Source organism: Anguilla rostrata, chromosome 9 (assembly GCF_018555375.3).
Source record: "Anguilla rostrata isolate EN2019 chromosome 9, ASM1855537v3, whole genome shotgun sequence".
Lineage (NCBI taxonomy): Eukaryota > Metazoa > Chordata > Actinopteri > Anguilliformes > Anguillidae > Anguilla > Anguilla rostrata.
This window is the reverse complement of record NC_057941.1, coordinates 45779493-45799594: the sequence shown is the minus strand read 5'-3', so window position 1 is coordinate 45799594 and position 20102 is coordinate 45779493. Positions and strand designations below refer to the sequence as shown.

General features: G+C 39.1%; 3 protein-coding genes across 3 annotated transcripts; all 3 read left to right on the top strand.

Moving 5' to 3' along the window:
* The first annotated feature begins 2525 nt into the window (after window positions 1–2525).
* On the top strand, window positions 2526–3844 carry LOC135262430 (olfactory receptor 4B13-like). The gene has a single exon (XM_064349450.1). It carries the CDS (start codon window positions 2529–2531, stop codon window positions 3471–3473), a length of 945 nt encoding a protein of 314 aa, XP_064205520.1. The 5' UTR covers window positions 2526–2528; the 3' UTR covers window positions 3474–3844.
* A 1751-nt stretch (window positions 3845–5595) lies between these two features.
* LOC135262429 (olfactory receptor 4B13-like) lies at window positions 5596–7669 on the top strand. The gene is made up of 3 exons (XM_064349449.1): window positions 5596–5676; window positions 5885–5968; window positions 6558–7669. The coding sequence occupies exon 3, from the start codon at window positions 6584–6586 to the stop codon at window positions 7523–7525; it is 942 nt and encodes a 313-aa protein (XP_064205519.1). The 5' UTR covers window positions 5596–5676; window positions 5885–5968; window positions 6558–6583; the 3' UTR covers window positions 7526–7669.
* Window positions 7670–12261: 4592 nt separating this feature from the next.
* On the top strand, window positions 12262–13973 carry LOC135262428 (olfactory receptor 2K2-like). Its single transcript, XM_064349448.1, has 3 exons — window positions 12262–12300; window positions 12522–12626; window positions 12871–13973. Exon 3 carries the CDS (start codon window positions 12897–12899, stop codon window positions 13851–13853), a length of 957 nt encoding a protein of 318 aa, XP_064205518.1. The 5' UTR covers window positions 12262–12300; window positions 12522–12626; window positions 12871–12896; the 3' UTR covers window positions 13854–13973.
* The last annotated feature ends 6129 nt before the right edge of the window (window positions 13974–20102 follow it).

Genomic DNA, 20102 nt, shown 5'->3' with positions numbered 1-20102 from the left:
TTACAGGAACACTGAGAAAAGCGCTAAAATGTGCATAACAAAACACAAAGTTGAAAAGTTGTCAAAGAAATACAAAGTGCAATCTTTTTTTTTGTTGTTGCCATTTTCTCCCCAATTTAGTCAATATACCATTTCCCCGTGTGTATCACACAGTCCTGGTCGATGCACTATCCTCTGTCAGTCTGGGGAGGGTATAGACTACCACGTGCCTCCTCCAATACTTGTAGAGTCACCAGCCACTTCTTTTCACCTGACAGCGAGGAGTTTCACTGGGGGAGCGTAACAGGCTTGGAGGTTCACACTATCTCCCCCAGATCCCCTCCCCGCTGAACAGGCGCCCCAACCAACCAGTAAGAGTCGCTAATGCAACGATCAAGACTCATACCCTCACCGGCTTCCCACCTGCGAACACTGGCAATTGTTTTCGTAGGAACGTCTGACAAAGCCAGAAGTACCGCTGCCGGGGTTTGAACCCCTTGTCTCTGCGGTGGTAGGCGAGTGCCTCTACACTACCCAGACGGCCCAAAGCGCAATCTTTTTAAAAAGTTATTTCTTCAGTCATTCACCACATTTCTCTCTCTCTTCGGCTTAGAGAATGCCTTTACCTAGCCTATGCACTGTCCCTCTCCTCTTATCAAATCCACTGAGAACGCCTAGCTTTGGTGGTTAGCTGGGACCACACGCACACACAAATCGGTTATATCTCGCACAGTGAATATGTAGCTGCGCTACTCAGTTTAGTGGAAGGTTTCGGTCTCAGTTTCAGTGAAAACCGGAAAATATGTCGGTGGCATTATCTCTACGAAGTCATTTCTATAACTACTGCGTCCACAATTATTCATCCCAACACTAAAGGCTTTATCAACATCAACGCACGATCGCAGTCAAATTTTGTGTCGTTGTACATGCAAAATGAGTTTAGATAGCGTTTAATTGGGAAATTCATATTTGTTTAATTGCTGAATAGTGGGCCGGAGTAGACAGGGACACATTCACACCTGGGTAAAAGTATCTGTTGTCTATCGTCAGGTGGGGTGCTTTGTGAAGAAAATGTCACAGACTGCCTGTATTTCTTTATTGAGTCATCTTTTTTCGCAGTTATTTAACACCCAAATATTTAGGAAAATATTTGTAGAAGGAGGAGGATATAGCATTTAGCGCATTGGATAAATTTTAGTCCCCAAAGCTCCATAGCATTACTCTGGCCTCTCTAGTGTTAAGGGTACTAATAATCCAAATAATATTGGCCAAATTCGGGAGGAGAAAACATTAGGAGAGAATGCATTATTGTGTTGCCGGATATGATATTTGTAATCGGCGCCATTGCTACCACACAGCTATACTGCCCCAGTAGTAGGGGTGTATTTGGGTGGTAGAAGGGCGTTACATTACAGTGTCATTCTGATATAACATTATTTGGGCAAAAGTGAAATTGTGTGGAAAGTGGGAGGTTCTCTCAGGATGGTATTTAAGGGAAGCCCAACTAAACATTTGAAGAGATTTGCTTAACACTCTCTTGGTAGTCACAGTCATTTTTGTACAGAATTACCAGTTTTTTTATCAGAACAATTAACCGTGCTAAGCTGTTTTGTGTTGTGTTAGGAATTAGATTTATTTAATGTTGCATTGATTTAGGCTTGCTTAATGTTGTGCATGTGCATGCCCATCGACCTTTACTTTGCAGGCTGTCAACCAACAGTATCAATGCTTAGATGCAGCAAATCATCGTTATTTGCACCATGTCTAATAATCTCTTTTTGAATTCAGAATGTCTGCTGCACCATCAAGAAACTGTGATCCCAGCTTAGTGGCGAAGGGACCCAGGAGAGCCAGCGCATTTGTTCTGAAGTGCAACAGCATCCTGGACACTGCGGTATGTAAAACAGCATCTTGGTGACAAAAAAAAACACTGGTCTGCTAGAAGACCTAACAGTCTGAGTTCTGCGGCAGGTTCAAGTCTTGAAACTTCTGTGCGAGGCAACTCGGGCAACATCTGAGTATAGACGTAAGTTGCAGTAAGTCTCAAGACCATCCGGAATCCATAACAGGTGGACCCAAGTCCCCAGGCCTCTGAGTTTCAGACTAGTATTATGTCCAATGGCATGAGATTGTCTTTGCTAAGGTAAAGTCCAAAGGCCGCGGACACTCAGCTCAAAGCACAAACAATTACACAACCTGATGTCCGGTGCACAGATGTACAACCTAGCACCAAACCATATGTTCTAAAATGGGGTGAAACTGGGGTGCGTAAGTAAATAAGCCAATCAGATGAACTTCTATGGAACTTCTTGCTAGACCCCTGAAAATAATTTCATGAAAACCACTGAAATGGTATGAAAATGGTGCTTGTGAACAACATTTTCTTCTTTCAAGTTATATAGTAAGTTATATAGACTTGCACTCACCCACACACATGCGCACACACACACAAGAACACACACACATACCATTTTATTCTGTTTTATTTAAATTGTACAAACTGTATGCTTCCCTCACACAGAACTGACTGTGTTTCAACACTGAAGACCATGGAGAACTCATCTGAGGTCACCTTCTTCATTTTGGCAGCCTATGGGGATCTTGGAAAAATGAAATATTTTTATTTCAGCTTTGTGCTTCTTCTGAATCTCACAATTATTTTTGCAAACATTACTCTTATTTCGTTGATATTTGTGGATAGGAGCCTACATGAACCCATGTATGTGTTTATAGGCAATTTATTTATCAATGAATTGTATGGAAGCACTGCCCTGTTTCCCATGCTATTATTGCATACTTTATCAGACACTCATAAAATTTCCAGAGCTTTTTGTGTTCTGCAGGTTTTTTGCTTGCACACATATGGATTAATCGAGTTGTGTAATTTTGCGGTTATGGCTTATGACAGGTATTTGGCCATCTGTCATCCACTACATTACAGCAGTAGAATGAGTTATTGCAAAGTATACTCTTTAGTTGTATTTATCTGGGTTTTTTCATTTATCAGATTTACAGTAACTCTGTCCATTCAACTACGTTTACCATTGTGTGGGAATATCATCCATAAAGTGTGCTGTGACAATTATTCTGTGGTAAAACTGTCTTGCATAGACACAACTGTAAACAACATTTACGGGCTTTTTGGTACATTTCTGAGTGTAGCTGTCCCTTTGATCCCCATTTTATATTCCTATGCAAAAATTCTAAGAGTCTGTTTTAAATCTCCCAAGGAAGCGCAGGTCAAAGCTTTAAATACATGCGTTCCCCAAGTAATATTACTTGTGAACTTTGCCGTTTCTGCTGCCTTTGAAGTTGTCCAAAACCGATTTGACATGACACATGTTCCCCAATTCACTCGGAACGCTTTGACGGTGTATCTTTTGGCGTGTCCTCAACTTCTTAATCCGATCATGTATGGAGTAAGGCTGACAAAAATAAGGACAGCTTTGAAAAACAGGCTGTTTCCTAACAGCTGTGCAGCTAACACAAAATAAAGATTTATAAACGTTGTTTTTACGCCTTCAAGCCATTTGTTATTCGTGACAAACTAGGCACATTTTGCAATGTGTCAAGATGGATGATGCAAAAACATCTAACATAACCATCTAACATAGCCGGGCCTTGAATACCCCCAGTGTTTCTGACCCCACTCCATGTCCAGGCAAGCTATTCCACACATTGACCACTCTCTGTGTCAATATTTCCTAATGTCTGTGTGAAATTTACCCTTTGCCAGTTTCCATTTATGCCCCCTCGTTCTGCTAACCGAACTCAGCTTGAATAATTTCCTGTAGTTCACTTTGTTAATCCCTTTAATAAATTTAAACGCCTCAATCAAATCTCCCCTAAGTCTCCTTTTACTAAGCTTGAAAAGTCCAAGTATCTTAAGCCTTTCCTCATAACATTTACCTTTTATACCCAGAAACCTGTACTTGTACATGCATTTTTTAATGGAGCAAAACAAGCAGGGATATATTTAATATTGCTTCAGTAATAAAAGTAATAAAAAGAGTCGTGGTACTTTTAGCTTTTTTTCTTTTTTTTTGGGGCGGCGTAAATCCCAGTATTAGAAATGATGGATTTAGGGGAAAAAAGAGGGCATGGGGCACCAATTTCCTGAAGTGCACTTGGATTGTTGGGGCCATTTGACTTATCATCACCAAATTACACTTGAAAGAATCTCTGGAGTCTGAGCCTCAATAATTATCAAAAAATGTTGACTTTTCAAAACATTATGGCCACCACATGTCCATCAATGATCATGGGTGTGGCCATGTTTTACTTAAACAGCTGTTACTCATGAACGCCATGTCCGTTCCTCACAATATTTGGTACATAAGTACAGTCTATGATTCCAAAGAAGTATGCATGTTTTGGTGCATGTTTGCCCATAGGGGGTGCCACAGAAACCAAATAGGTTTAAATGCTTATAACTCAACAGGTTGGCCAATAAGGCTGGAATTCCTCTGAAATTGCTGTAGAACTATATATATATATATTATGTCCCTCGGGATGCAGACATTTTAACATTTAAGGACACCTAAATATACGAAAATACGAATAAATAATAACCAAATAAAATGTAAAAATTTCACAGGAAGTTTTTTCCAGTAATGTGTAATAATTCCTTCAATGAGGTTAGAATTCTTAACAATGACCCCATTGATTTTGGGGCAAGCACAAATGATCATAAAGAAACTCATTTCTGACTTATGACTTCTGACTTCTGAAGTAAAACAAAGTAAGGCATTGAACTGTCAGTGCACTTTTGAAATGATATAATAGCATTTTATACTCTAACTTTTATATTAGAGTTAAATGACCCATTAAAGTGAGCCTGTTAAAAAAATACAGGAAGAGGGGCTCATTAAAAAAAAAAAAAAATTAAGTTAGCTATTTATGTTGTTTTTTGTGTAGCATTTATTACATTGTGAAAAATAAACTGTCAAATTATGTTTTCTGGAAAATTGCCAAAACAGGTTTGACCTCCATATTTAGGTCTTGCACAGTTTTTACATTGCAAACTGTTATGGCGAGAGAATTGCCGGATCTGTAAATATATTTGATTGGCGGCTGTGCTGATACCAGCCCAATATTAGCTGGGGCTTCATTTTCCCAAAATGCTAACCTCATCTTCAAATCACAAAGCTAAGCATTCATCTTAAGATAGCGAATCACCCAGAAATGCTACGCAGTGTGACGTCAAGTACAATGCCAAATAATGTCCTTAGGTGGAAAAATTACACTCTGCTGCCCCCTACTGTTAGAACCCTGCAAGCATGTCCTTCTGGCAGGCACAACCTCTATGGCAGAGGTAAATACGTCAACTGAAACCCTAAACCACTGTATATATGGCATGAAATCACAGGGCACAATTGGTCACACAAAGTTACTTAGATAAGCTGTCCTGTCTTTCCAGTGCCTGGAGGGGTAGGTAACTGCCATATACCACACAGCTACTCTGTCCCTGCAGGAGGGGGTTACCTGGGTGGTGGAAGGGTGTTACAATGTTATTCTGACCTGACCTTATTGGGCAAACAGAAGATGTGTGGAAGTGGGAGGTTCTCCCAGGATTGTATTTAAGGGAGGCGCAACAAAAAATTTGTGGAGAACTGCTTAACAGTCTCCTGTCAGTCACAGTAATTTCTGTACAGAATTACCTGTTTATTTTTATTACATCAAATAACAGTGCTGTTGGTATGTTTTGTGTTGCTGGTATGGTATTTTTTGTGTTGTGTTAGGAATTAGATTTATTTTAAGTTGCATTGACTTACGCTTGCTTAATGTTGTTTTCCTTTACTTTGCTAGCTATCAAGCTATTGGTGCTTGGATGCAGTAAATATTTGTGATTTACAAAATGTCTAAACTCCTCTTTTTGAATCCAAAACGTCTTCTGCCCCACAAGAAATTTCCTTCCCGACTTCGCTGTGAAAGAACCCACGAAAGTCAATGTATTTTTCTGAAGATTGACAACATCCGGGACAGAGCGGTATGTAAATTTGCATCTCATTGACACAAAACTGTAGTCTACTACAAGTCCTAACAGTCTGAGTTCTACGGCAGGTACAAGTTTTAAAACTTCTGTGTGTGGCAATTCCGATAACCCCTGAGCACAGCCGTGAGTTGCAGTAATCCTCAAGACCATACGCAATCTATCACAGGTGGATCCAAATCACCAGACCAGAATTATATCCCACAACCTGAGATTGTCATGTGCTAGAGCAAACAATCTGCAAACAATTACAGAACCTGATGTGCAGCCTAGCACCAAAGCATATGTGCTAAATCGGGGGTGAAACTGGTGTGCATAAGTAAATAAGCCAATCAGATGAACTACCATGGAACGTCTTCCTGGACCTCTTAAAATATTTTTTTAAGTGAATTGATATGAAAACTGTGCTTGTGAATGAATTCATATTGTCTTCTTTCTAGATATATACTAAGTAATCCAACACAAAACTTACGCGTCTGAAAATGCCTCACCTACACACATGCATGCACACACACACACACACGCACACCCACAATTTTATTATGTTTTATTAAAATTGTATAAACTACATGGCTCCCTCCCACAGAACAGACTGTTTGAACACTGAAGACCATGGGGAACTCAACTGAGGTCACCTTCTTCATTTTGGCAGCCTATGGGGATCTTGGAAAAATGAAATATTTTTATTTCAGCTTAGTGCTTTTTTTGAATCTCACAATTATTTTGACAAACGTTACTCTTATTTCATTGATATTTGTGGATAGGAGCCTACATGAACCCATGTATATGTTCATGGGAAATTTATTTATCAATGAATTGTATGGAAGCACTGCCTTGTTTCCCATGCTATTATTACATATTTTATCAGACACTCATGAAATTTCCAGAGCTTTTTGTGTTTTACAGTGTTTTGGCTTGCACACATATGCATCAATAGAATTGTGTAATTTTGCTATTATGGCTTATGACAGGTATTTGTCCATCTGTCATCCATTACATTACAGCAGTAGGATGACTTCTTGCAAAGTATGCTCATTAGTTGTGTTCATCTGGGTTTCTTCATTCATCGGATATGTAATTACTCTGTCCTTACAATTACGGTTACCATTGTGTGGGAATATCATCCAAAAAGTGTGTTGTGCCAACTATTATTTGGTGAAACTTTCTTGCATAGACACAACGATAAACAACATCTATGGACTTTTCAATACATTTCTGAGTGTAGTCCTCCCTTTTATCCTCATATTATATTCCTATGCAAACATTTTAATAATCTGTTATAAATCAGCCAAAGAGACTCAGGGCAAAGCTTTGAATACATGCGTTCCCCAAGTAATATTACTTGTGAACTTTGCTGTTTCTGCTACCTTTGAAGTTGTGCAAAGCCGATTTGACATGACACACGTTCCCCAATTCACTCGGAATGCTTTGACGGTGTATCTTCTGGCATGTCCTCAGCTCTTTAATCCAATCATGTATGGAGTCAGGCTGACAAAAATAAGGACCGCTTTGAAAAGCAGGTTTTTTCAGCTAACGCAAAATAAAGATTTATGAGCATTGTTTCTACGCTTCTGGGCCGTTTGTTATTCATGAAACAATAGGCACAAAAATGTGTCAAGATGGATGATGCAAAAACATCTGTATATGGTCTGTACACTGATTTACTTTTTTAATGGAACAAAAAAAAAACTAGGAGGTATTTATTATTGCTTGATTCATCCATTTTTGTAGGAGTTGTGGTAGGTTTGTAATTCACTTTTCTTTTTAATATGTTTTGGGGCATAAGGGGCATTGGTATCATTTGATTCCTAAAGTGTGTTTGGATTTTTGCCAAACACCAAATGTTTGTATTTCAGTTCATGAATGTGAAAAATATTCTATGTTAATGATAACTCAATGAAATCTAACAAAGTAACATTTTTCTGAACTTATGCATGCAGATATTTCACAAAAGTGTAAGTACCATAAATGTTCACAACCCTGTTTTCAGTCATTTTTGTTCCTGCTCTTTGCATGGAGAACAAATCTGAGCTGTCTACTATAGTGTATAATGATATTGGTGAATATTGGTGGTATTGGGGGACCTTTGGTCATTATTTTGTGCATATTCTTTTAAGATTCTTCAGTTCTAAGCTTGTGGACTGCCCTCTTCAATTCCGACAACAACTTTTTAATTGGTTTGAAGTCTTCAGTCGAGATGGCCATTGTGTACATCCTCTGTGCTACATGGTCATTTATTATCCACGTACTCTAACAATATAATTTAATTTTTGCTGTGATTTTTAGATAATTTATGCTGTACAGGGCTGTAAGAACAATTTCTTTACTGTTTGTGGTATGCTGAATTGCAAACTGATTGTGGTAACAGCAACAGCAGCTAGATTGATCAATAAACACATTTAAAATGCTGATTTTCTTCCAACCATATGTTTCACGAAAGCATGAAACCTTAGTCTCTGCCAATGAACCAGCAACATCAAAGGCATCACATAATATTAGTAGGCATGTTCTGTTATGTAAACAACTTTAAAAAGTACCACTACAACAAATAATTTAAAAATATGATGAATGCATAGTAAGCACAAGTACAAGATATTTATTTAAGAAACATTAAAATGTTAAAATATAATAAAGAATACATCATTAAAGAAGTAAAACCAGAAAGTAAAAACTAAATAATAAAATAAATAATCATTTGAAAGAAACATTGCACAACAAAGTAACACTGCAACAAATAATTTTTGAAGTTACCATCACAGCCTTTCATGGGGTCATGGGTTTTTTCATTTGTATGACTTCAAAAATATCCAACAAATATGTGGAGACGTATCCTTAGTGGGCATGATGCATTTGTGATGATGTAATCGACTGGAACAAAAAAGATGAAGAAAAAGAAGAAGGAAAAAATGTTAAATCCCCTAAATTTGGGGCATTATGGTACGGACGTGTGACAGGTTGAGAGTCTGTGGTTATTTCTGTAGGGAACCCAGAAAAGTGCTAAACTCTCGTGGCTGTATCGGTATGGGGCATGCCACCTCGCCAAGGCGTATTTTAGCAGGACGGCATACCTGCCATCCCAATAATCTTGTAGAGATTAAACATATTAAGTCTTTCCTCATAGCTTTTATCTTTCATACCAGGAATCAATTTGGTTGCCCTTTGAACCTTTTCTAGAGCCTCTATCTTTCTTGTAGTACAGCCCCCAGAACAGCACACAATTCTTCAAGTGTGGTCAAACAACTGTATTGCATAAAATAAGTATAACTTCCTTGGATTTATACGCAATACTTTTGGCTATATGTCCCAACATCCAGTTGGCCTTCTTTACTGCTACAGCACAGTGCTTGGAACCTGAAAGGTTTTGATCAACCATTCTTCCCAAGGCTTTATCTAATTGAGCACATTCCAATTTTGTAACACCCATAAAGTAATCCTGCCTTATGTTTTTATTTCCCACACGTAGATCTTTACATTTATCTGTATTGAATTTCATTTGCCATGTTTTCGCCCACTTATGGGTTTTGTTTAAATATTCTTCTCATTATTCTTTGTTAGATTTCAAACTATTAGCTGGGCCTGCCCGTTTTGTATCATCTGCAAATGTAGCTAATGTACTTTCAATGTCCCTGTCAAGGTCATTTATATAAATGAGGAAGAGCAGTGGTCCCAGCACCGATCCTTGTGGGACTCCACTTCCCCTGGTCAGATAGTATTCCTCCTACTACTACCCAGTAGCCCGTTTCAAACCCACTCTGAAATACATCCTGTAATTCCTGCTGTCTTCATTTCGCTAATAGGTCTCTCATGTGGTACCTTTTCAAATGCTTTTTGGAAATATAAGTATATATATCATAGGCCTTGTTGTAGTCAAAACACTTGGTAGCTCCTTCAAAGAATACCAAAAGGTTTGTCAGGCATGACCTTCGCTTGAGAAAACCTTGCTGGCTAATTACCCTTTAAATTTGCTCATATCTTGTTAAAATTGGCTTGCCTAGAATTTTAAATTCTGCCCTGAGAGGAGGCCCTGTTAATTTTCCAAAATATATCAATACTAACTGCAGAATGATCATTTCTTCTCATTGGTTCTATTGAAAATTCTGCCGGGATCATTACATAGCAACAGATCCAGAATTAATTTCCCTGTTGTAGGCTGACTGGCATACTGTGCCAAAAAAGTCATTTATAAAATCTAAAAATTCGTCCACACTTTTTCTTTGTCCTGTCATCAATTCCCAATTAATAGCAGGTTAACTGAAGTCACCCATAATGATAGTCTCACCTTCCTGACAAGCCTGTTTTAGGTATATTCCAAAGAGCATTGATTACACTTTTGTCTGAAGCTGGTAGCCAGTAACACACGCCTATAGTAAGGCCCTTTTCATGTTCCCCTATGAGCTTAATCCAAATATCTTAACTAGGCATGAGTTGGTCAATTTCTGGAATTTCTTGAACATTAAGATTTTCTTTTACATAGAGAGTTACACCACCACCTCTCTTACTGGATCTGTCCTTCTTAATGAGTTTGTACCCCTCTATATTCATCCCCATCCTCTTCCCCAAGCCATGTCTCTGTAATCCCAACTATGTCATAGCGCCCACTATTCACAGCAGCCTCAAGTTCCAAAAGGTTGTGGTTATACTTCTAGCATTTAAAAAAGGCATTTCAGATCCTCTTCTACACATCCTCTCCCATTCCCTCGCCCCCTGCTGTCTCGAGTCCTTACTAAAATTTTGCTTCAAAAACATTTCATTGGTGTTCACACTATTATTGGTAGCCTTGACAGATTCCATCCAGGCAGTCTGGACCTCCCTGCCCCCCAAGATCTAGTTTAAATAATCCAGCGCTACCCTTAGCATGCACTGGCCCAGTGCAGCAGTATCCCTCCAGTTTAGGTGCGGCCCGTTCATCCACTACAGTGGTCTTCCATGGTCTGCAAAGTTGTTTGTTACTGCTGAGCTTATTAGTGTGTTCTTGCTTGTTATGAATGTACCAGTTGGTTTTGAGTTCAGTCAGATTCTACAGAGTTGTCTATCACCTATCGAAAGCATGAGAAGAAAAAAATCATGTAACAGTGATAAATTAAGTACACATTTACTGTTTGTAGGATGCTATATTAATAGCTTCTACAACCATCTAGCTGGCCGCAAGTCTGCGACCCGTAGACATCAACAGGTGCTGAGTATCTTCTCTGGTGATGCTCTGCCAGCCAGGTACTGCAGCCACCTTCAGGTCCTTCATGTTTCGGGGGCTAGGTGCCTTAAGTTTTCTCTTCAGTGTATGAAACACATGTTCAATTGGATTCTGATCAAGGGAATGTCTTAGCCAGTAAAGAATTTTCCTTTTTTATTTTTCTTGGAAAAACTATTTGCTGCTTTAGCAGTTAGGGATCGTTGCCTTGCTGTAGGATATGAAGCACTGTCCAATGAGTTTGGAGGCATTTGGATGGACTTGAGCAGATAAGATTCTTCTGTACACTTCAAAATGTATTCACCTACTGCTATCAGCAGTAGTTATACATCATCAATGAAGACAAGTGAGCCGTGTACCTGTGGCAGCCAAACATGCCCAAGCCATAACACCCCCACTATCCCATATCACAGATGGGAGGGGTGGGGGGGGGGGAGGCGTTTGCCCCTTTCGCTGTTCCTTTCAGCCAAATGCTAATAACACATTCACACAGGAAATCAAAAACCTGGAATCAACATTAGATACTGAAAGCTCCCTTATTCTTTCACTAAGGAAACAACTGAACACATCAGAGTAATCAAAAACAGCTGTGAAGCCATTTGTCCCAAACATTATGGTGCCCTGAAAAGGAGAGGCTATGTATGAAAAGTTCTGTAATTTCCACTGTGTGAAACCAAAATGCATTTAAAAAAGCTGAGAATCTGCACTTTAATCACATGAGAATTATTTTATTACCAATCAAAGATCGTGGAGAGCAGAGCCAAACCAAGCAAAAAAATGTCTTTGTCCAAAACATTATTGTGCTATCTGTATATAGAACATAAAATCATGGGGTACATCTGGTCCTACAAAGTCGCATATTAAGGTTGGGCTATCTCTCCTGTGAAATACAGGATTATGTTGTGATTGATTTTTAAGTTGGGCTATCTCTCCTGTACCTGGAGTGTTAGGTGGGGGGGGGGGGGTCGGGGTGGTAGAATGCTATTACAATGTCATTCTGACCTGATCTTATTGGGCAAACAGATGATTGTGTGGAAGTGGGAGGTTCTCCCAGGATGGTATTTAAGGGAAGAGCAACAAAACATTTGTGGACAACTGTGGACAACAATCTCCTGTCAGTCACAGTGAATTCTGCACAGAGGTACCTGTTTATTTTTTTACAACAACAATTAACAATGCTGAGCTGGTATGTTTTGTGTTGCGATAGGAATTTATTTTAAGTTGCATTGACTTCGGTTTGCTTAATGTTGTGTTTGTGCATGCCCATTTTCCTTTACTTTGCTAGCTACCAAGTTATTTGTGCATGGATGCAGTCAATCATTGTGATTAACACAATGTCTAAACTCCTTTTTTCGAACTCAGAATGTCTGCTGCCACACAAGACATTGTCTTCCCAGCTTAGCTGTGAAACAGCCCAGGAGAACCAGCGCATTTGATCTGAAGTTTGACAGAATCCTGGACACTGCGGTATGTAAAGCTGCGTCTCAGTGACATAAAAACTCTGCTGGTCTGCTACAAATCCTAACAGTTATACAGCAAGTCCAGTTCTTAAAACATCTGTGTTAGGCTATTCCGACAACCTCTGAGTGCAGCCATGGGTAGCAGCAAGTCTCAAGACCATTCGGAGACACACACACACACACACACACACACAATTGCTCCATAACTTTGATTTATTTCTAATAAAGTGTGTTCATGCTCCCTACCGCAGAACACACTGATTGAACACTGGAGACCATGAAGAACTCAACTGAGGTAACTTTCTTCATTTTGGCAGCCTATGGGGATCTTGGAGAAAGGAAATATTTTTATTTCAGCTTTGTGCTTCTTCTGAATCTCACAATTATCTTTGCAAACCTTACACTGATTTTGTTGATATTTGTGGATAGGAGCCTACATGAACCCATGTATGTGTTTCTGTGTAATTTATTTTTTAATGAATTGTATGGAAACGCTTCCTTGTTTCCTGTGTTATTATTGCATATTTTATCAGACACTCATGAAATTTCCAGAGCTTTTTGCCTTTTGCAGGTTTTTTGCTTGTACACATATGGATCAACAGAATTGTGTAATTTTGCTGTTATGGCCTATGACAGGTATTTGGCCATCTGTCATCCACTACATTACAGCATTAGAATGACGTCTTGCAAAGTATGCTCATTAGTTGTGTTCATCTGGGTATTTTCATTCATCAACTTTACAGTTATTCTGTCATTACAAATTCGGTTACCATTGTGTGGGAATATCATAGACAAATTGTGCTGTGGCAACTATTCTTTGATCAGACTTTCCTGCATAGACACAATGCTAAACAACATTTACGGACTTTTCGCTACGGTTCTTGTGTTAGCTGTCCCTTTGATCCCCATTTTATATTCCTATGCAAATATTGTAAGAATCTGTTATAAATCACCCAAGGAAGCTCGGACCAAAGCTTTAAACACATGCGTTCCCCAAGTAATATCACTCCTGAACTTTGCGGTTTCCTGCTTTTATGAAATTGTCCAAAATCGATTTGACATGACATATATTCCCAAAGACGTTCGGAATGGTTTTACGATGTACTTCTTGACATGTCCTCAACTTCTCAACCCAATCATGTATGGACTCAGGATGACAAAAATAAGGAAATCTCTTAAAAACAGGTTCTTTCCTAACAGAGCTCTGCAACTGCCGCTAAGCAAAGGGTCATAAACATTGTTTTTTAAGCCATTTCGTATTCATGACAAGCTAGGCTTATTTTGCAATGTTTATAATGATAAAAACTTCTCAATATGGCATGTGCACTGATTTGTTTAGTTTTTCAATAAATAAACAAAGCAACAATGGAGAGATATATTCTTACTTATGTCATATATTTTGATGATCTTTTGTATTTTATTATTTATTATTATTTATTTATTGTTTGGGGGCTGAAATTCCTGCCTTAAAAGTATTCAGTAGGAAGGGTTTTCCTTGGAAAAAAGTGAGCAGGTGTATTTATATACTCTTGAAGTGCATTCAAATTGTTGAAAAAGTGTTTGCACTGCTCTTTGCAAAGAAAACACAACTGAGTCATCTTTTGTCGTGTATAATGAGATTGCTGAACATATTTAGGGGGAGTTTTGCTCATTTCTCTGTACAGAATCATTCAAGATGCTTCTGGTCTACACTTATGGACTGCCCTCTTTAATTCAGACCACACATTTTCAACTGAGTTCAAGTCTCATATCTAGATGGCCATTGAGTACAGTCTCTGTGCTATGTTGTTACATTGTTACATCCCACTAGTGTTTTATTGAGCATACCTCTCCTTCCTTTTGTTTCTTAAAGTGTCTTAGTAAAGTGCTGGGCCACCACGAGCCACCAGAACAGCTTCAATGTGCCTTGGCATAGATTCTACTAGTCTCTGGAACACTACTGCAGGGCTGGAACACAATTTTTCCAAAAGATATTCCCCCATTTGGTGTTTTGATGATGGTGGTGGACGTCGGTCCAAAATCACCCAAAGATGTTCAACTGGGTTCAGATCTGGGGACTGCGAAGGCCACAGCATGTGATTCACATCATTTTCATACTTGTCCAACCATTCAGTGACCTATCACACCCTGTGGATGGGGGCATTGTCATCTTGGAGGAGACCACTCCCATCAGGATGGAAATGTTTCATCATAGGATAAAGGTGATTACTCAGAATAACTTTGTATTGATTTGCAGTGATCCTTCCCTCTAAGGGGACAAGTCAACCCAAACCATGTCAGAAAAGTGCCCCTCACAGCATAACAGACCCACCGGACCCCCTCACTGTAGGGGTTGAATGTTCAGACCAGTACCACGCCACACATGCACTCGCCCTTTGTCAAGAATATGGTGAAGGATGTCATCTGACCATATCGCTTTATTCCACACCTCTATAGACCAGTGCCTATGGTTTTTACACCACTGCACTCCCAATTGTGCATTTGTCTTTGTAAGAAGCGGTTTATGCAGTGCAACCCTAAAAAATAACCCTCTCTGTGTAATTGTGTACGGACTGTTCCTGCTGACACAGTCTGATCACATCCTGCATTGACATTCTCAGTCACTAATCTACATCCTGACATTCTCAGGAAGAGTTGCCTGTTTGTTCTTACATATCGCACTAATGCACAAGCATCAAGGTGATTGGATGTGCGCTTTCAACCACAATTTCTGACCCTATTTACTGATGTCTTTCCCATAGATTTAAATGCAGATGTCACTTTAATCACTGTTCCTATTGAAACATTAGCCAGCTGAGCAGTCTTTGTGACTGAAGCTCCTACAATCCGTGTCCCAATAATGAACCCTCTTTCAAATTCGCTTAGATCTTCTCCTCTTGCCATTTTGATCCAAAATCGAGGTCAACTGGGCCTGCTCAGTATTTTTATACATGCCACAGAGCATGATAGGATGCTAATTGATTAATTGTATCATGCGGTACACCTGTTTGGAAGCAACTGTTTTCAGGATCCAAGTCCCCAGAACTCAAAGTTTCAGACCAGTATCATGTCCTGTGTCCTGAGATTGTTATGTGCTAAGGCCTAGGGCTCCCCTGTCCCCTCCCCCCTTAAAGGATTCCATTATGACAACACAAATTATTTATGAACTGCTTGTGTATAATAACGTCATATTTTCTTCTTTCTGGATGTATACAATAAGTAATCAAACAAAAAATCCTTACACGTCTGTAAATATACTTTGCACATAATAATGATCTGTGAATCCAATTTTATTTCTTATTTGTTTTCCTAAAATGTTTAAACTACTGGGCTGCTTCCCACAGAACACACTGTGAGCACTGAAGACCATGGAGAATTCATCCCAGGTCACTTTCTTCATTTTGGCAGGCTATGTGGATCTTGGAAAAATGAAATATTTTTATTTTTTCAGTTTACTTCTTCTATATCTCACAATTATGATTGCAAACATTAGGTAGCAGGAGGTAGCAATCATAGCTAACTGACAGTTCTCATTACCACACCCAGACAGTTCGGGTGAACTTTTATAGTGGGAAATTTAGGCTTAGAAAAATACGTTTTAAAATACATTTAAACGAATAATAAAAAAAAAATTATGCACATTTGTTTTGTTGTTGCCTAAAGACAACTGGCAAGTGTCACAATCTACCACCATGTTACTCTTTTAAGATAGCACTATGTGATATGTAATATCCGTCATTATAATAGCAATCCGCCAAGGTGCAAGCGCACCTGGCTTTTAAAGGGAATGGGAGATGACACTCTGATTGGCTTATTTCATGTTACGCCCAAAACACACCTATGATTAATTAAGAGACTAAGTACAACCCCTTTGAACCATGCGCCTTACTTTGGGCTTAGATTATCCGCCGTTAAACTAGCAAAAGTGGATTTGGACACACCCTAAATGCACTACCCCCATGCGCTTTCGACCGCACGCTTAGATCGTTAAAATATAGCCCACAGACTGACTTAGCAGTGTACCTGATTTTCCGCAAAATATTAAAATATTGTCGAAATGTCACAATAACCTAACAAATTGGCACATGGGGAGACATTAAAAACACCTAGTGCAACTACATGTTCCTGTGGGGAAAAAATGATGTCGTATTTGACCGTATTGGTACCACTGACTTGCAATGAATGGGTGGCTAAAAGACCTATACTGGAGCCAACCACATAGGCATTGGTGAGCAACCAATCTTCAAGCATCTCTCAGCAAGACCAGGAAGAGAGCGATGTCCTACCAGTTACTGCATACAAGGGTTCACAAACTTTTTCCAGCCTGATCTGTGGATGTTTAGACTATGTGTTCAATTGTTTTTTGTGCTTCGTGCTTTGTTGCTGCCACGGTTGCGGCTGTCTCCCCTACTAACAGACATAATGACGTCACGGTCCTGTCGCAGAGATGCGGATCCAAAGATGCGCCTGAGAGACGACGCACGCCATCGCTTGGCAACAAGTCTAAAGGATGCCTGTTGTGATGAAGCCAAGGCCGTCGCGGAGCAGCTTTATTAGAGATCCCCATAGGGGATACATACATGTATATGTATGTATATATGTATGTGAGGCAGGAATTCATGGGGTACACCTGGTTGTACAAGGTTGCTTATTTAATGTAATTAGTTCTGCTATCTCTCCAGGGCCTTATGCAACACAGCTACTCTATCCCAGTAGGAGGGGGATGCCTGGGTGAGAAAAGGGTGTTAAAAAATTACAGTATCATTCTGGCCAGACCTTATTTGGGAAAGCAGAAGGTTGCATGGAAGTGGGAGGTTCTCCCAAAATGGTATTTAAGGGAAGCTCAACAGTCAGTCACAGTCATTTTTGTACAGAATTACCTGATGATTTTTTTTTTATCAGAACAATTCACCATTCTGAGCTGGTATGTGCTGTGTTATTTTAGAAATGAGATTTGTTTTATGTTGCATTGATTTAGGCTTGCTTAATGTTCTGTTTGTACATGCCAGTTTTCCTTTACTTTGGTTGCTATCAAGCTATTGATGCTTAGATGCAGTAAATCATTGTCATTTGCACCATGTCTAAACCTCTCTTTTTTAATGCAGAACGTCTGCTGCTCGACAAGAAATTGTGTTCCCAGCTTTGCTGTGAAAGGACCCAGGAGAGCCTATGTATATGTTCTGAAGTGTGATGGCATGCCGGACACTTAGGTATGTAAAGCTGCATCTTGGTGGTACGAAATTCTTGTTTCGTAATCGTCTGTGTGTGGCAACTCCCACAACCTCTGAGTGCAGCCATGGGTAGCAGCAAGTCTCAAGTCCATCCGGAATCTACCATAAGTGGACCCACATCCACAGACCTCTGAGTTTCAGACCAGTATTATGTCCCATCACCTGAGATTGTCATGTACTGGGGCTAAGCCCCAAGACCACTGACACTAATCCCAAAGCACGTACCAGTGCAGGACCTGATGTCTGATGTGTGGGTGTGCAGCCTAGCACCAAGGCATATCTGCTAACTTGAGATGAAATTGGTGTGCATGAGTAAATAAGCCAATTACATTAATTTCACACACACTCACACTCGCACACACACACACACACACACACACTAATGCTCTGTAACTTTGATTTTATTCTAATGTGTTTTCCAGAAATGTATCAAACACATGGCTCACTCCCACAGAACACACTGTGATTGAGCACTGAAGACCATGGAGAACACATCTGAGGTCACTTTCCTCATTTTGGCAGCCTATGGGGATCTTGGAAAAATGAAATATTTTTATTTTTGCTGTTTACTTCTTGTATATCTCACAATTATGATTGCAAACATAGTTCTTATTTCATTGATATTCCTGGATAGGAGTCTACACGAGCCCATGTATGTGTTTCTGTGTAGTTTATTTATGAATGAATTGTATGGAAGCACCACCTTTTTTCCTGTGTTATTATTACATATTTTAGCAGACACTCATGAAATTTCCAGAGCTAATTGTAATTTGCAGAATTTTTGCTTGCACACATATGGAACAACAGAAATGTATAATTTAGCTGTTATGGCTTATGACAGGTATTTGTCCATCTGCCATCCATTACATTACAGCAGCAGGATGAATTCTTGCAAAATGTACTCATTAATTGTGTTCACATGGTCTTTTGCATTCATCAAATTTTTAATTCCTTTGTCTTTACAATTACAACTACCATTGTGTGGGAATATCATTCACAAATTGTATTGTGCCAACTATTCTTTGGTTAGACTTTCTTGCATAGACACAACTCTAGATAAGATTTATGGAGTTTTCAGTTTAGTTTTGAGTGCTGCTGTCCCTTTGATCCCCATTTTATTTTCCTATGCAAACATTGTAAGAATCTGTTATAAGTCACCCAAAGAGGCTCAGGTCAAAGCTTTAAACACTTGCATTCCCCAAGTAATATCACTCCTGAACTTTTCAGTTTCTGGTTCCTTTGAAATTGTGGAAACCCAGTTTGACTTGACACATATTCCCCAACTTATTCGTAACATTTTTGTGGTGTACTTATTTACATGTCCTCAACTTCTTAATCCAGTCATGTATGGAGTCAGGCTGACAAAAATAAGGAAAGCTTTAAAAAAAAGATTATTTCCTAACAGCACTGAGTAAATGTCACTAAATAAAGGTTCATAAACATTGTTTTCAGGCTTCAAAGTTTGATATTTGAAACTAACAGTACATTTTGCCACGTTTCAAGATTTATGATGCAACTTTTCTATATGGTCTATAGGCAGCCTACATTGTTTTGTAAAGGAACAAAACGAATGGGGAGACATATATTCTTATTAATATATTTTTGCTCATTTTTTGATGGTTCATTGTTTTTTTAGTTTTTTTTACTTAATATTTATTGGTTGGGGGCTTAAGTCCCAGTACTAGAAGTACACAATAGGGAGGGTTTTCCTTGGGAAAAAAAAAGGGGGCAGGGGTATCAATTTATTCCTGATGTGCATTCGATTTGTTGCCAAAGACTATACAGTGCTCTCAATAAAGATGTACAACAGAGACTAAAATGTCTAAAATGAACAATGCGAATACTGTAGCATATTTCCGTCCTCTCACACATGGAAAATATTCAACATTAATTATGATTCAATGGAATCAACCAAAATAATACTGTTCTCAAATTATGCATTTATTTCACAAAGTAAGTAAGTGCCACAAATATTCACACTCCTGTTTCAGTCAGTGTTCATAGCCTCGCTTTGGAAGGAGAACACTAGTGAGTCATCTTCTGTAGTGTATAATGAGATTGTTGAGCATGTTGAGAGTTTAGTACATTTCTCTGTACAGCTGCTGCATTACATCCCACATGCTTTATTGCATCTCATATATATAACAGGTGAGAGCCCTACCACTGTCCCTCACCCAAACGTCTTAGACAAACACTTGCCAGCGTGACAAACACTTGCCAGCTGTAATTTCTAAACGGTTCATCCAATATGGAAGAAAATACCCTCAAATTAA

What these genes read in the sequence shown, in the direction of transcription:
- LOC135262430 (XM_064349450.1), top strand. Translation starts at nt 2,529, where the DNA reads ATGGAGAACTCATCTGAGGTCACCTTCTTCATTTTGGCAGCCTATGGG.
- LOC135262428 (XM_064349448.1), top strand. Translation starts at nt 12,897, where the DNA reads ATGAAGAACTCAACTGAGGTAACTTTCTTCATTTTGGCAGCCTATGGG.
- LOC135262429 (XM_064349449.1), top strand. Translation starts at nt 6,584, where the DNA reads ATGGGGAACTCAACTGAGGTCACCTTCTTCATTTTGGCAGCCTATGGG.